General features: G+C 45.5%; 1 protein-coding gene across 1 annotated transcript in view; it reads left to right on the top strand.

Annotated features, from left to right (window-relative positions):
- LOC115577702 (glutamate receptor ionotropic, kainate 5-like) overlaps positions 1-17,580 on the top strand; it is a 44,169-nt gene that overhangs the window by 2,011 nt on the left and 24,578 nt on the right. Inside the window, 9 exon segments of the mRNA XM_030410608.1 lie at positions 3-177; positions 2,307-2,472; positions 3,169-3,347; positions 5,847-5,900; positions 9,000-9,161; positions 12,296-12,448; positions 14,945-15,049; positions 16,875-16,982; positions 17,065-17,268. Of these exon segments, the coding sequence (XP_030266468.1) occupies positions 3-177; positions 2,307-2,472; positions 3,169-3,347; positions 5,847-5,900; positions 9,000-9,161; positions 12,296-12,448; positions 14,945-15,049; positions 16,875-16,982; positions 17,065-17,268 (1,306 nt within the window).

The raw sequence follows: 17,580 nt of genomic DNA, 5'->3' as shown, positions 1-17,580 counted from the left end.
AGTCGCTGCAGACGAGCAGCAAACATCTGGCACAGCTGGAGACGAAGTTTCACTTTAACTCGTGTTTTCTCTCTCTCAGTGTGTCAGATCCTGCCGAAGGGCGTGGTCTCTGTGATAGGCCCCGCCTCCAGCCCCGCCTCCGGGTCCACCATCAGCCACATCTGTGGGGAGAAGGAGGTGAGTAACATCTGGCTCTGTTACACTGTAAATGTAAATGCCGTGATGTGGAAGCCAATCAGAGTATTGATTTACAACAAGGTGACAGATGGTAGCAGCAACGTCTCTGATTGGTGGAGCTCACGGTTACCATGGAAATGTTAAACACACCCACAAAAAGTTTACCACGAATATATTGTTAAAACTTAATGTATTTTCTGTCAGTGCAACAGAAATAAATTCAACCTGTCTTACAAAAAAGTCACTGCAAGAGAAGAGAAGCTTTTTTAGAAATGAATGAAATATTTTAATTAACGTTCAGATTTTTATTAATACGCTGAGCTCCAGACTGTAACAAAATAATGTTTAAATGAACCTTCTCAGTTGTTTAAACCTCATGTAAGAGCGACTGTACTGCTGCTGATTTGAACTGTACGTCGGGGATTAAAAGATGAATTACAGCCTGGATGTTATTAAGATAAATAACATTAGTGGGATTAAAGGTTTCAGACGCTGGGACCTGAATGTGTGGAGGTGGATCTGTGTGAGATAAAGTCTTTAAAGGCTTTAACGTGTGTTGAACCGTCCTCCTGCCTCTTCAGTCCTGATCTCCTCTCCTTTGCCTGACAGGTCTCATATTATTGGATTCTGTGCTCGGATTTGAAATAAGCTCTCAGATCAGAGTGAAGCCCAGCTGAGCTAATTACAGTTTACCGTTTTAAACCTCTGCAGGTGTGCGTGGGGGTTAAACTGCTGAGCGGAGGATCACACGGGACGTTTGGCCTCTGACCTGATTCTTCATTCAGCGCTCGTCTGATTAAACTTTCAATTTGTCGTTAATTTTTCAGCCTGAACACAGACGCTGTCCGTCACAGGATCTCTGCTCTCCGGAGTTTTAAAGTGAAACCAGCAGCTTTAAGAAACGTCTCTGATGTTAATGACAAAAAGCTCTCAGAGCGTTTCAGGTGCAACCACCTTTTCATTTGGCAAAATCCAAGAGAAGAGAAGTTCGACAGACGTGAACATGAAGCAGACACCAGGTTTCTGTTGGTGGAGCTGTCACTCAAAGATGCCCCGCCCCCTTAATTATGCATAACTTTAAGCCTTAATAAAACCTAAAATCCAACGTGGGGTCTCGCAGGGGTCGACTTGCTTTTGAGGCAGCTACAAGTGGCCACTGGCAGAACTGCGGTCCTCCCCTGAGAGTTCTGTCTGGTTTGACCCGGTTCAGGATTACAGTCTCTGCTCCTCTGATTCTGGGCCATCAGACGGCGCCACCATGGACTACATGGCTCTGTCTTGGAGTTTATGAAAGCAGTAACCCCAGAGAGGTCCAACGGCCGTGTTGTTCAACTGTTTCAGAAGAAAAGTCCGTCAATCGTTTCTGAACTTGTGGGTCGCTTTAGGACCCGACCCGAGACTCACTGCTGAGACTTTTGGTTTGTTTAATCCAGCTGGTCACATCGTGGATTCCTCTTCGTTGGCGGTACATCTTTAATTAATATAGTCCTGAATGAGTCTGATGATACTGAGTCTCAGAGGAGTTCAGCTGAAGCCTCGGTTAGAATCAGGAAGAGGTTCTGCTCACAGCGACAAAACATTTGGGTTCATGGTTTGACTGAACACTGTCATGCTCCTCAGAGGATGAACCCTTTCTATCCGGACTGTTCTATATTTGCTGGATGTTTCTTCTTCCTGTTCCAGTGAGTCCTTTGATTGTAACGTTTGGTGTGAGCGGAGGTGAACACGAGCTCTCTGATATCGCTGACGATCGACGCTTTGTTCCACTCTCACTTTTCCTTTTGAAACCGAACAAAGACTCGATTATCAGCGCGCGTCAGATTCTGATTAAAGCTTTTCATTTCTTTTTATCTGAAGCCTGTGCGGTTTGATGATTTCTATTTTAAAAAGAATATTTGTTCCCTTGATGTCATCACCTCTCATTCTCCATCCTCCAGCTCTTCTTCGATACTTCCCGTCTGTCCTCAGTTGAGTTCAGATGGCTTTTTTTTTGTCCCAGAGGAAGAAATCCGTCAAGCAGAGAGAATAAAAACAATCCAAGACAATTAGAGACATTAGAGAACCGTGAGTTCATAATGAAACATCACAATAAAACAAATGTTAAACAATCTTCTTGCTGTTTCCTTCAGATCCCTCACGTGAAGATAGGTCCGGAGGAAACCCCGAAGCTGCCGTATCTCCGCTTCGCCTCGGTGACTCTGTACCCGAGCAACGAGGACCTGAGTCTCGCCATCGGCTCCATCCTGCGCTCCTTCGGCTACCCGACCACCAGCCTCATCTGTGCCAAAGCCGAGTGTGAGTGTCTTCAATTCTGCTGCTCTGTGGTTTTTTTGTGGTAACTTTACGAGCTGAACCGAAGCGTCTCGTGTTTATCTGCTCGCCTGTGGATGTTCGCCCGCTCGGCGATACTGGAGGAAGTGCTGAGTGGACGAGTGTTGCTGTTCTGGGGACAGTTGGGTTTGTTCACATCGAGCAGATTCTCACGCTGCAGTGTTCGCTCACTGTCTCTCTCTCCGGCTTCAAACTGATCATAGAAAGCAAATATACAGAAACATGTGCAGGAAAATATAATGTAGCATGTAGCACGGCTGCAGTTTGACTCGGTCGTCAGTCGTGTCCTTGTCCTGCTGACTGTTTAACGGGCCCGCGTTGTTGTCGTGAGCGCTGCTGTCAGACAGTTAAACTCAGCGGCGGCGGCGGCGTGATGAACATTTTATGGCGGCGATCAGTCGAGAGGCGCGCCTGCTGCTTCTGTCACGGACAGACGAGCAGCTCTGAATGTTAAAACGGAGATGATGCAACAGCAGCTTCTCAAAGTTACTCAGGAAACATTAAAAATGAAACTTCTGTCTCTTCTGTGTTTGAACTAATTAATAATCTGAATGTATTTTAATAACTGTACATTAAATCAAAGACAGTGATTCAACTGGTCTGACGTCAGCTGTGGTCCTTACTGATACACACTTCCTGCTTCCTGACTCCGCCCCTCAGGCCTGCTGCGATTGGAGGAGCTGGTCCACCGCTTCCTCATCTCCAGGGAGACGCTGTCGGTGCGGATGCTGGACGACAGCCTGGACCCGACCCCCCTGCTGAAGGAGATCCGCGACGACAAGGTGGCGACCATCATCATCGACGCCAACGCCTCCATCTCCTACCACATCCTCAGGAAGGTCAGGACGCCTGATGTACCCACTGCATTCACTGTAACACAAAGAAAATACAATACACACAGTTGTGTTTCTCCATTTTAGCAGAGACGTCACTGTGACGTTCACACACAGAAACAGGCATCACGGTGGAAATAAAGCGACCATGAGAGGAAGAGACTCCGGCTCCTCTTCTGTCCGACACGTCTTTATTTCCTGGGCCGTTTGTCTGTTTTCTTCCTCGGTGGTGTTTACAGAGTAGAACAGGACCTTCAGGTTGTCTTGGTTTCCTGCCAAAGTTGGCCGCTGGAGTCGACAGACGTTACAGCCCCAAACTAAATCTACCAGCTCTTGGCAGGTTGTAACTCCGCTCTGTGCCCGGTAACCTTGGAGGTCTGAGAAGTTGTGAATACAAAATAAAAAGAAGCGCTCAGCAGCTCCTGCAGGCAGAGCGCAGCAGAGTTAAGATCCCAGTGTGGAAGGTTAATGGATTCATCTGAGGAGTTTAGCCGGGAGGTTCCCAGTTCAAACCCCAGTCAACGTTACTGGGAGAGCCTGAGCAAAGACAAACTGAGCCTGAGTACAGACAGACTGAGCCTGAGTAAAGACAAACTGAGCCTGAGTACAGACAGACTGAGCCTGAGCACAGACAGCCTGAGCCTGAGCACAGACAGACTGAGCCTGAGCACAGACAGACTGAGCCTGAGCACAGACAGACTGAGCCTGAGTAAAGACAAACTGAGCCTGAGTACAGACAGACTGAGCCTGAGTAAAGACAAACTGAGCCTGAGTACAGACAGACTGAGCCTGAGCACAGACAGACTGAGCCTGAGCACAGACAGTCTGAGCCTGAGCACAGACAGACTGAGCCTGAGCACAGACAGTCTGAGCACAGACAGACTGAGCCTGAGTACAGACAGACTGAGCCTGAGCACAGACAGACTGAGCCTGAGCACGGACAGACTGAGCCTGAGCACAGACAGACTGAGCCTGAGTACAGACAGACTGAGCCTGAGCACAGACAGACTGAGCCTGAGCACAGACAGTCTGAGCCTGAGCACAGACAGACTGAGCCTGAGCACAGACAGTCTGAGCCTGAGCACAGACAGACTGAGCCTGAGCACAGACAGTCTGAGCACAGACAGACTGAGCCTGAGTACAGACAGACTGAGCCTGAGCACAGACAGACTGAGCCTGAGCACAGACAGACTGAGCCTGAGTACAGACAGACTGAGCCTGAGCACGGACAGACTGAGCCTGAGCACAGACAGACTGAGCCTGAGCACAGACAGACTGAGCCTGAGTACAGACAGACTGAAGGGTTGATGTAAGGAAACAAAAGAAGGAAACTCATCACATCACACCTGGGTACTGATTCACAGCCGGGCAGAGAATGTCTCATTTTATGATCAACTCAGTTATAACTGAGCAACATACACAATATTTATATATATATTTATATTGTTCGTGATATGAAACTATCTAATCTTACGGATTTAGAGACTGTTCTACTTTTTCTAATCTTCACCTGCTGACTCATTACATCCACGTTACTGTTGACTATTTATCAGATATATCATTAAAACATTGCTGTGATATATATACATATATTGTGATGTTCAATGTTGTTGCACAGTCGTAACATTTATTAGTGCTTTAAAGAACATTTCAGAATATCCTGATGTTACTTGAAGGCCACACCTCCAAAATAAAAGCCCCAAAACTACTGAGCTAAAACATCCTGACTGTGGATCAGCAGGTCTGTTACTATTACTTATTAATGAATCTATTGATTGGGCATCAATCAGCAGGTTCACTACATATGGAGGTGCCACACCTCACCTGAAGTAAAGACCATAGAAGAAGTTATGACATTAATATGAAATGTATGATATTAAATGCTGATGAGGCTTCAGGAGAGACGAGCATCAGTTCACCACGTAATTAAAGCCTCGTATTAACCTGACCTTTGACCTTTGACCAATCAAATCTCTTTCGTTTGTGCCAAAGTTTGAAGATTCTCCCTGAAGTGGCCCGGTGGACCAGGCGGTGTGTCGCAGAGAGCTGCCGTGAGTCAGCGCTCAGTTTTAGATTTGCAGGTGAAAAGACGTGAAGACATCAAGGTTGAAGCTCGGCTGAATATCATTTTAAAGTTTATAGACGTCTGGGTTGCATAAAGCGTTTAACCTGCCAGCGATTAGAAATCAGACGTCTGCAGAGCCGCTCGGGTTTTAGCCAAATTTAACGCCATCTCACCTTCAAATGGTCCAATCAGAACACACCGAGCCTCCTCCAGCTGTGTTTCTCAGCTGTGACACTTCCTGTCGGTTTCCTCTGAGACGTAATCACAGTCTGAAGGTTGTTTCATGTTATTGAAGAAGCTGAACGCCGACACAGACGTCAGGGTGAAACATCAGCCTCAGCAGATGGTTCCTGGTTTGTAAGAAACACACAGAGTTTGAGGATGTGTACTTCCTGTCTGACATCAGTTTGTTCTTCTTCTTCTTCTGTGGTGTCCTGCAGGCGAACGAGCTGGGGATGACGTCAGCCTTCTATAAGTACATCCTCACCACTATGGTAAGAGCTCTTCATCACACACTCGTCCTCCATTCAGCTCTTCTTCTGCTCTTATCATTCGTCCTCATGGAGACGCAAACACTCGTCTTCTCCTCCAGAGGTACTTCACTCTGTCGTCTCCTCTACTCTCATCTCCTTTCCTCTGTCCTCCTTCCATTATCTCCATCTTCCCTTTCCTTTCTTCTCTCTCTCACCGTCTTAGTTTGTTCATGTACTTGATCTTTTTCCTCCTTTCAGGATGTTTGCAGCTCCTGTCTTTAAATTAAACTCTCCAGGTGTCACATTTTCAGCAGTTCCTCCTCCTCACTTCCAGCAGTAACTCTCCTCTTTACCCATAACTCCTCTCTCTCCTCGCTCTCCTCTCATCGGAGATGCACGCCAGCCTCGCCGTCGTTTGTCATCATTATAATTTCGCTGTCCGGTGTCGTGCCCTTGTGCGAAGAGACTTTGCGTGGATAATAACTCGTCTCGATCTCCGCCTCCTCTCTAAACACCGTCGTGTCGCCGGCTTTAACGGAGCCGTTCACAAGGGCACTTCACGCCACGCTCGCAAAACCAAGGGCGAAAGCGCCGTTCCTCCAGAAGAACCCTGGATAGGAACCAAAATGATTCCTGCAGCGCCGTCTCTGACCTACCTTTAACTTTGTATTAAACACGCTCTGCTGACTGTGACAAGACGAGCAGGTTTCAGGTGACAGACGTTACGTAAAGTTCACCGCCGCCGTCTGGGCATGAGACACGGAGAACAGAACAGGAAGAAGCTGCCAGAGCTGACGGGACAAACTCCACCTCATAAAGCTGCACAATCGATGTCTTTTTACGCTTTTAGCCTCTTTCAGCTCCTAGTTTTGGTTTCCGCAGCACTGAGACTGACCCAGACAGAAGATCAGGCGTCCGTGTCGGTGATAATCTGTTTATAACGAGGGTCAAAGCAATCATTAGACTGAGTTCATTACATTTCAGCTCATTGACTTCAGGATCGCTCGTTTCCTCCGAGTGAAGCCACCTGGACGCCAGACTGAGATCAAATCTTTTACAACCAACGTTAATGTTTAGATTATAGTACTGTGACGAAGGTTATATTTGGGTTAACCTCCAATAAACTCAACTTGAGTCCAGAAGTCACTCCTAATATTTAGACCATGTTAGCATGACGGCATTAGCATTTAGCGCTTAGTTCAAAATTCAGCCTCAGAAATCTGGGAAACACACCTGTGGCTTCACGGAGCATCACATCACCTGACACCTGTGAGGTGAAGTGAAGCAGAGGTATCACAGTACTCGAGTAAATGTATTTAGTTACTTTACACTGTGTATAAATCAGTATCAGTGAGTCACCGATCAATAACTGAGCTCTCAGATATATGACCGTCATGTTCTCTTCAGTACGGCAGGAGAGAATCTAAATCTTTCCTTATTGCTCTCTGGGTTTGGACCGGAGCGGAGCCGACCTCATCGGCTGCTGAGAATCTGCTTCTTTGTGACTGCGGTTCTGTGTGGACGCTGCTGCAGTTGCCGGTGTCCTTCGGGGAGACTGTCGCAGTGTTTCCTCCCTCAGCAGCGATCCAGCTCCTCCAGCCAACAGCTCTTTGTCACGGCTGGCAGGCCTACAGTCTGACAGTGTACTTGGCTGTAGCTGAAATTGATTTGGCAACTGGCAACCGCCCCGGCAACAACAACAAGAACAACAGCAGCAGCGGCGGCGTACCGACAGGGTGGCGAGGAAATATGTCGGAGAGATTCAGGAGCAAGGAAACAAACCTCACACAGGTTCACAGGGTCTGAACACTTCCGGGATGTGTTGGACTCGGCGCTGAATAAGAACTAACCCTCCTCTCCGCCTCGTACCCTCTACAGACTCTGTTTCTGCAGACTGGAGAAATTCTGTGCCAGAATATTTTTAACTCGGCCGGAGACGAAGCCAAATGATGATGATGACGGTCCGTCCGTCCAGCTACCGGCCAGATTTCTCTTCTTCCCTCAAATCACAAGGGGGGGGGGGGAAAACAACAGCATAAGCACAAAAGCAACATTAACCAGAAGACAGAACCCTGTTTTACATAAGCATCAGAGGAAAAACAAGTGCACCACAAGAGTAATTACAGAAAGGACGGCGAGGAGGAGGGAAGTAAGAGATAAATAACAAAATACACAAGAGCTCACAGAAAAAGAGGCCGATGACGGAGCTGTGCTTTGTGATATAAACTTGAAAACATGTTGTTTCCAGGGATACACGGACCTTTTTATTCCTTCAGGAACTTTTATATAAAGAAAGTTTTTAAATGAAAACTCCAGCTTTCATAACAAAGGAGTTCAGTTTCCCCTTAAGTGCCATTTGGTAAAAAAATTGCATTACATTTAAAATGTCAGACAAAAAATAAGAAATTTCACACATGTAAGTGAAAGTGTGGCATTTTAGGGCCAAAATCAAAACCTGTGAAATACGTACATTTCCACCATGATTGACTTTTGTGCAAAGTTTCATGAGTTTTTGATTAAAGCTGTCAAAAACACGCTGGAGCCTGAATAAAACCAGATATCTGAGTGAGTCGGATGATGTTCAGAGCTTCAGCTGAGGGGGTGACAGGAGGTGAAGTGTTTGGCTTCAGTCAGTCTTTGCTATCTGTATTACAGCTGCTTGTATTCTCTTCACAGCTGAAGTTCTCTAAGCTAAATGTTTGATTGTCAGCATCTGTTTGAGAGCTAATGCGACGCCTCCGTGAGCCGAGCAACAGTTTGATTCTGGTTTGTTTCAGCAGCAGCGCAGCGTGACACCGACTCGCCTTCAAGGACTATTTGAAGTTGTTTGAAATTCCCCAGCGTTTGATGTCCATCTTTCTTTTCAAACCTTTCTTCTCTCCACTCGCCTGCGCTGAATGTAGAAATTAAAGTTGACGTCATGCAGCCGGCAAAAAGAAAACCTGAATCGAGCCTGTTTGTTTCTGTCCTCCTCTACTTCTTTCATCCGTCTCTCGTGTAGGAGTTTTCTCCTCGCTGTCATCTTACATCGTTTTCTCTGCTGTTTTAACAACCTGTGATCGGACTGTACTTCACATAAAACACACCACAGATGTAACTTCTTCCTCTCTTCTCTTCCAGGACTTCCCTCTGCTCCGGCTGGACGACGTGGTGGGCGATCAGTCCAACATCGTGGGCTTCTCCATGCTGAACACCAGCCATTCCTTCTACCTGGAGTTCATCAGAAGCCTGAACCTGTCGTGGAGGGAAGGATGCGACATCAGCCCGTACCCGGGACCAGCGGTAAGACACGGAGCTGAACCTGAGAGCAGCTTGGCTTTCTTTAAAGTTCTTGAAGTTTGTTGTGTTGATTTGAAGAGCTGACTGATTAACATCTTCTGTTTCTAAATAAGATCTCATGTTCACCTGTGTTTATTAATGCTGGATCAGTGTTTCAGCGGTTCATGTGGTGGTGAGCTGTCATTAGATTGGAGTGAAGCTGTTGTGCTGCATCGTCTTTGTTTCTGTCTAAGCGTTTGTTATAAACGGTTCATGTGGTAGTGAGCGCCGTGCCAGAACAGAACCGCAGTCAGGGATTGGAGTGAAGCTGCTGTACTGCACCTCCCTGCTCATCTGGCAGCACGGGAGTCATGCATACACACATTGTAAATAAGATCTAATGTTCATGTGTGTTTATTAGGACTAGATCAGTGTTTCAGCAGAATCCAGAGTCGAGTCTTTGAACTCCACACGTCTTCGTTTCTGTGTAAAGTTTGTTATAAACTGTTCATGTGGTAGTGAGCGCCGTGCGAGAGCTGAGCCGCAGTCAAGAAACTGGAGTGAAGCTGCTGTGCTGCACCTCTCTGCTCATCTGGCAGCACGGGAGTCATGCATACACACATTGTAAATAAGATCTAATGTTCATGTGTGTTTATTAGGACTAGATCAGTGTTTCAGCAGAATCCAGAGTCGAGTCTTTGAACTCCACACATCTTCGTTTCTGTGTAAAGTTTGTTATAAACTGTTCATGTGGTAGTGAGCGCCGTGCGAGAGCTGAGCCGCAGTCAAGAAACTGGAGTGAAGCTGCTGTGCTGCACCTCTCTGCTCATCTGGCAGCACGGGAGTCATGCATACACACATTGTAAATAAGATCTAATGTTCATGTGTGTTTATTAGGACTAGATCAGTGTTTCAGCAGAATCCAGAGTCGAGTCTTTGAACTCCACACATCTTCGTTTCTGTGTAAAGTTTGTTATAAACTGTTCATGTGGTAGTGAGCGCCGTGCGAGAGCTGAGCCGCAGTCAAGAAACTGGAGTGAAGCTGCTGTGCTGCACCTCTCTGCTCATCTGGCAGCACGGGAGTCATGCACACACACTGTAAATAAGATCTAATGTTCATGTGTGTTTTTTAAGACTGTATTGATGTTTCAGCAGAATCCAGATTCAAGTTTTTGAACTCCTCACCTCTTCATTTCTGTCTAAGCCTTTTTTATAAACGGTTCATGTGGTGGTGAGAGCCGTGCAAGAAATAAGTCAAGAGATTGGAGTAAAGCTGCTGTTCTTCACCTCCCTGCTCATCTGGCAGCACACACACACACACATTGTAAATAAGATCTCATATTCACGTTTGTTATTAAGACTGGATCCGTTTTTTCAGCAGAATCCAGAGTGGAGTCTTTGAACTCTACACGTCTTTGTTTCTGTCGAAGCGTTTGTTATAAACGGTCAATTAAAAAACATCTCCAGATAATAAAATGAGTCTGAAGGTAATGAGATAAGTAGGACGTGATCTCCACATAATGAGTTCAATCACAAATTATGAACACTGAATTAAATTAATTATTCAAATTTATGTTGAGAGGAAACGACGGCGTGGAGTTATGATTCTCAGCTAAGGTAAAAAAAAGAAAGACGCAAGTAAAGTCGTCCATCGATCGGTCTCCTCCTCCATCAGGACGAATCAATCTCTCCTTCGCCGTTTGTCTCATTTGCAGCCCGAGACAATAACACCTGAGGAGACGCCGCGATAAAGAGAATAATAATGACAACAGTGTTTGTGTCAGCCGTCATCACTGCAGAAAGCTGCTCCCCGGGGGTTCATTACTCATATTTATTAACTCAAGGTGCTCGAAGGAGCCATAAATAAAGTTGTTTTGATTGTAATGGATTTATTATTGCGATGATTAGGGTGATTAAATAATGATCGGATCGAGAGTTGGGACAGAAACGACTGCCTGCAGAGACGTTTAACTTAAAGGAGGCTGTTTTTACTTTATTATCATCAAAACAAAATATATGTATTTTTATTTTTGGGTTTAACTTTAGATTTTAAATCTCGGCTCACAGTTCAGAGATTCAGCCTGATGTTTCCAACAGTATCTGTGTGTAACTTAAAGCCGGTGGATGAACTGAAGGAAGCGGCTGCAGGACCGAACAGACCGACAGATTTGTGAGAGCTGCCAATTATTTTTCACTCTATCTTCCCTCCTCTATCTTTCTCTCTTCAAACTGTAATTAGTTATCGTCATCCAGCCCTGAAACTATCGACTCGGAGAGAACTCCAATCACACTCAGTCATACATCCATCTCTTTTTATCAGCCGTCGACAGACTGTGCCGCTCTGCCTCCGTACAATTTGTCTGATTCCCTCTGAGTGCCGGTTTGACTGACAACTGACCAAACAGACCAGAACGTCAGACCGTGATAGGATCGCTGAGCCGCACGCTGAACGCCGCTGATAGCAGAAGCTGCTATCATTCCCCGACGTCCTCGCCTGTAGGAGCACAAACAAACACAAACAAACTCCTTTTGTATCGTCTGCGTCGGACTCATGAACAATAAACAATCATATGACAGAGAATAACCAACGACTCTGCAGCTCTACGGAGCTTTTTTAACCTCTTTTAGCTGCTGGGTTTTGTTATCTTCATTACACAGCTCAACTCAGAGTGCAAAGCTAGCATGACGCCACAGGATTTCTAACATCTTGTTCCAGTTTTCGGTGGGTAATTAAATAAAATATCTAATTTCCTGTTTCCATAACACAAGTTGGAGTAAAGGTGCTGTTCAAAGCAATCACCAGAATATATGACAGTGAGGCACGTTTCTGCTCAACTACAGATACAATATGAACATTTCTTTACATTTCAACTTAACATTTGTTTAGCTTGAACTTTCTATTTATCTCACTGTGTTTACACCCTGGTTAGGGTTAGAAAACATCATGGTTCAGCTTAAAATACCTGTTTTGTTTGCCATGATGACGGATGGAGAGGGTTCGACTTGAACATGACAAGAAATGTCTGCAGCTCCCTTTAAAAAACACCCACTTTTCCAAAAGCTCCTGAACTGTTCAGGAAGAGATAATCAACCTGTACTCTGTAAACAGTCTCAGCCACTTTGGGGGTTCTTCATTTGTGTTCTCGTTGTGTTTTCAGCTGTCGTCGGCCCTGATGTTCGACGCGGTTCATGTGGTGGTGAGCGCCGTGCGAGAGCTGAACCGCAGTCAGGAGATCGGAGTGAAGCCGCTGAGCTGCACCACGCCGCTCATCTGGCAGCACGGGACCAGCCTCATGAACTACCTACGCATGGTAAACACTCTTGTTGTGTGTCCCAGCGTCTCCAGCTGAAAATAATACAATTCATTACTCTTTTTATGATGATTTTTTCACCACTGCCACTTTCTCTGAGCTGAGAGAAGCTGGTCTTCACGGTGTGTTGCGCTGCAGCCTCTTTTGGCTTCATCATCGTTGGTTCTTTAACGTCACTTCGGTACATTTGGACTTTTTAACTGCTGCTCTAGCGTGAAATGTCTTGTTGTTTTGCTGTGAACGGGGTCTTATGAGTTATGAGCGTTGTCATCTGTCAGGAGCAAAGATAGAAGAGGCTTAATGTTGACACGGAGCCTCGGATGGATGGATGGATGGAAGTGATGCTGCTGTTCACGTCCCGTCTGCTCCCAACACTGGGTTTCTTTTAGCCAGAAGACAAACAATGTTGCCCTGCTGATGTGTTTGTATGTAAGAAAATACCCCTCAACATATTGTGTAGTTAAGTTTGGAGGGCTTGTTAATGTAGTTAGAGTTGAAGTCGTGAGGCAGAGAGAGGGGGAGAGAGGGGGAGAGAGGGGGAGGGAGGGTGTTGTTATTTCTATTTTCTCTCCTCTGGCATCTCTCCCTCTCTCCATCCTTCTTTCCCGTTTCATTTCCATCTTTATTTAATTTATTCTCATCCTCCCATTTCCCTGTTTCTGTCTGTCTGCCACTTCTTGTTTATTCCATCCACCGAGGACGCCTCCCTCACCCTCCCTCACCCTCCCTCACCCTCCCTCCATATTGTTTTTGTTGCTCTCAGTGCATCACTTCATCATCTCTGCACTGTTTTTGGCAGCAAGCAGAGTCTCTCTCTCTCTCCTCTCTCTGTCTTGCCACAGAGATTTGGGGATGTAATTCATCTTGAGTCATGCACAAACACACACACACACACACACACACACACACACTACACATTCATTCATACTGTATGTGCACTCAATTGCACATTACTCACATCAGCTCGAGCACAAAATCCACGCTTGACTGCACATGTATCACACAAGCCAGCCACACACTCATTTGCACATTTCTGCAAACACACACACACACATTTGCGCTCGCACACACACACACACACACACGGCTCAGACACTGATCTGATGTCTGCTCTGCTTCTTTTTCCAATACGAATCTTATTTTCCATTTTCGTCTTCTCCTCCTGCTCAACATTTACATCCAGAATCAATAATCCTCTTTTTCTGTTTTTTGCAGTCAGTTCAGAGCTTCTGATTGAGCCGCTGCAAACATCTCATCTGATTCACTGTCAGTCGAAGGTGCAAACTAACATCACCGTCACGGTTTGAACCAAATTTGAGCGCTTGAGTGAAATATTAGTGCAGATTTACTCCTCAGTGAGAGCAACTCACTGCGAGGGAATGTGGATTTGTGGACCAGTGGATCAATTTGGGCAAAGTTGAAATTTAACATCGGTACCTAAATGTGCAAATTAGTGTTCAGATGCAAAAGACAGTAGTGTAGTTGAGGAGGCTATCGTAGCTCATTTCTGAAATATGAAATGGTAGAAACATGGTTTTAACACTGTTAGGGACTCAATGCTACAGATAATACCATGTGAACTTATTGTCCCGTTAGCAACAGAGCTAACGGAGCTCATGCCCGTTTAAGGTCCCCGATCAGAGGTGACATTAAGTACAGGGTGTCGTGGTCTATCTTTCAAAATGTCCATGTGAGCCAGTAAACAAAGATAAAACTAAATGTTAGCTGAAAACTTGAATATCTGAACATTAAAAATCCCTGTTGGCCAAACTGGTGATGTTTAAATTTCAAGGTACGGGAATGTTTCATCTTTTCCAAACAGGAAAGATATTATGTCGACTGTATTTAAGCAGCCTCTGCCGTTAGTTTTCTTTATATATTACTTATCTCTACCCCATACCACATGTAGTGTAACCCTAACCCTCTTTTCATAATGGTTTTCTATATACCTGTTACACTTTTAAGGGTTTAAGCTATGTAACTGGGTTTATAGCTCTTAAATATGTTGTTAACGCCCTTGTTTTATTGTTTAGATTCTTCATCTGGATATTTTGGCCATATTTTCTTTGTTTTTCTTTAGTACATTTTGAACAAATTCTTCTTCACCATGTTTTATTTATTTATTTCGTATTTATGTTTACAGTCTGTTATCCAGCTTTGCATATTTACTGTCTTCCAGCTGGTGATATTAGTCGTTGTTGTTCCTTGCAATTGTGGTCACACCTCCTTCAGTCTCTGGTGTTTGTTCACAGATGGATTTTATCGTGCAGTTGTAGAAGATTTGTTTGTTCCAGTCAAGGTTAGCCTGCTAGCTGCATCAGTTTGACAGCTAACCTTTGGATTATTCTCTCCATCACCAACTTTCTAGAAAACAAAATATTTTATTGTTAGGATTCAGAATTTGTGATGAAGGCAAAACAACAGGACGAGCATCCCGAATGAACTTCATAAAAATACTAAAGCTAACAGCGTGTGTCGGTGTCTCTCTCTGTTCAGGTGGAGTACGACGGCCTCACCGGTCACATTGAGTTCAACAGCAAAGGCCAGAGGACCAATTACACCCTGAAGATCCTGGAGAAACACCCAGCGGGCCACAAAGAGGTCAGAGGTCAAATGGGGTCAAGTGGGAGGCAGACGGGTCAGAGGTTAGATTAACGTTCAATTCCCCCAAATTAGCACCTAATTCATCACCGTTTTGTTTCTGTATGAGGCAGCAGGTCAGTTAACAACATCACCACACCTGATAATGTTCAAACTGTTTTCCTTGTGATCGGGGGAATCAGGGAATCCCGGGAGTCGATGGTCTCTTCTCCTTAAAGTTTACAGCCGCTGACAGTCGTCAGGTTTCCCTCCGGTGATCGGACAGGGAGCCGTCCTCTTATTCACCCGTCAATAAAATCAATACAAACACACTTCCTCCGTGAGGGTCAAGTGTTGCTCTATGACCACAGATGAACATTAGGAGGTCAGAGGTCAATTGAGGTCTCGACCGGGTCAGATGGGCTCACAGGCCCGGGTTAAGTACACTGTAAAAATAAATGCAGAGGCTCAGATTCGCTCCTGATTGATACGACGACTCTAACACAACGAACCTCACGCAGATAAATCCAGAGCAGGATCTCTTTATGACCTCCAGCAGGAAGTCCTATTCTCTGTCCTTAATGGGATCTGGAGCATTTCTCCAGCGCCACCTTCAGGCCACAATACACACAAATAAATAAGATTAACAGTTGTAGAGAGATTTCAAAGGGCTTTCCCAGTCAGGAGTACTGGTACTGTAGGAAGCTGTGGACTGGGTCAGCACCTAAAAACCAGCCCAGTAAAGTGAAACACTGAACAAAAAACAGTGATATACAGGACAAATATCACTCTCTCCAAACAAAACCAGCTATTTTACCTCGCAGATCACTGGGTTTTTATCTATGTTGATGTGTGACTTTGGTGTTTTAAAGGTTTAGTTGGGATTCAGTCTGCCGCTCGTGTTTGCACCAAAGGTTTTTAAAATATCAGCATTAGCTTTCAGGAATAACTAGTTGTCCTTGAAACAAATGTGGAGACGCAGCATTCATGAATCAGAAACTAAAACGGTGATCGGAGCGCTTTAATTTAACTGAGAGATGGAAACTGATCCTGTATTTGAGTCACGGTGGAGATTTTTTTGGAGGTAAACAAGGAAGACAGATGAGAAAAAGGGTGGAGATGATTTAAAGCGGGAGAGGATCCTGAAATCTGTCTGATGAGTTTCCACATCACGATGGGAGGAGTGTCCGCTGCTCTTCATCAGCCTGACAGCACAGCGTCCCAACGACACACAGCAGGTCAGGGGAGGTGATCGGGTCAGTATCGGGTCAGCAGGAGGGCGTTAACGGGCCACAGGACGTATTTATGAGCGTACTTAACCTGCTGAATGAGGCAGGAGGAGCCGGATCATTGATTTCAGCATTGATTGGATTGTTCCGCTCCCTCTGACCTTCATAAAACACTTTTAGTTTTGTCTTTGCGTTCCTAAATCTGACTTTGCATTTGTGTTATTGATCTCCTCCTGCTTTTCTTCATCGTCCTCCTCCATGTTTGTTTTAACAAGGCAGCAACATATCAGGACATTTGTAATCTGAACCAAAGACCTGCAGGTTCCACACTTAAATGTGTTCAAGTGTTCAGTCAACTCTTGTTTCTGGGGGTATTAAAAAAAAAAGATTGTGACTCAACCTTTAGAGGATTTGTGGCACCACAATGTCAAACTACTTCCTCCTCTGCAGAAGTGGGTCATCAGTTTGGGGCTATACAGTTGAAGTAATCTCTAAAATACAACGGGACTTTTTCGTTTTTCGACTTTGGTCTGGAAATCTGGATTTTGACACCTCTTTCCTCCTCTTTTCTTCATCCTCCTCTTCTCTTCGTCCTCCTCTTCCTCCCGGACGGGCAGATTGGCACCTGGTACTCCAACAACACATTGGCCATGAACTCCACGTCTCTGGACCTCAACGCGTCAGAAACGCTGGCTAACAAGACGCTTATCGTCACCACAATACTGGTAAGAAATCTGCACATGATGTGATGTGAAACATAGCTGTCGGTTGGTGTTGCTGTTGCTGATGTCACTTCCCTTCTGACAGGAAAACCCGTACGTGATGCGCAAGTCCAACTACCAGGACTATCGCGGTAACGACCAGTACGAGGGGTTCTGCGTGGACATGCTGCGGGAGCTGGCCGACATCTTGAAGTTCTCCTTCAGGATCAAGCTGGTGGACGACGGGCTGTACGGCGCCCCGGAGCCCAACGGCAGCTGGACCGGCATGGTGGGCGAGCTCATCAACAGAGTGAGTGGATAGCAACTTGCTAACACATCTACAAGCTAACTTGGTATTTGTTTCTTGTTTTGTAATCAAACGAAGGCTCCTGAATCACGTTTATGTCGATCAGAGCATCAGATTTGGTGGATTTTGTTGTGGATTTTGCAGTTTTTGCTTGTCAGTGGCGTTTTGGCCGACTGACCGAATTGTCAGTGAGAGAAATCTGCTTGAACGTGTCGCTGTAGTCTGTGGAAATGAGGCGAGAAGTTCTTTTAGTTGTGTTGAGTTACAATCTACCTCCACCTAGTGGTGTGGACGGGTTCATATTTTCCAGCGGCT

Source organism: Sparus aurata, unplaced genomic scaffold (assembly GCF_900880675.1).
Source record: "Sparus aurata unplaced genomic scaffold, fSpaAur1.1, whole genome shotgun sequence".
In the NCBI taxonomy this organism is placed as follows: Eukaryota; Metazoa; Chordata; class Actinopteri; order Spariformes; family Sparidae; genus Sparus; species Sparus aurata.
This window is presented reverse-complemented; position numbering and strand designations above follow the sequence as displayed.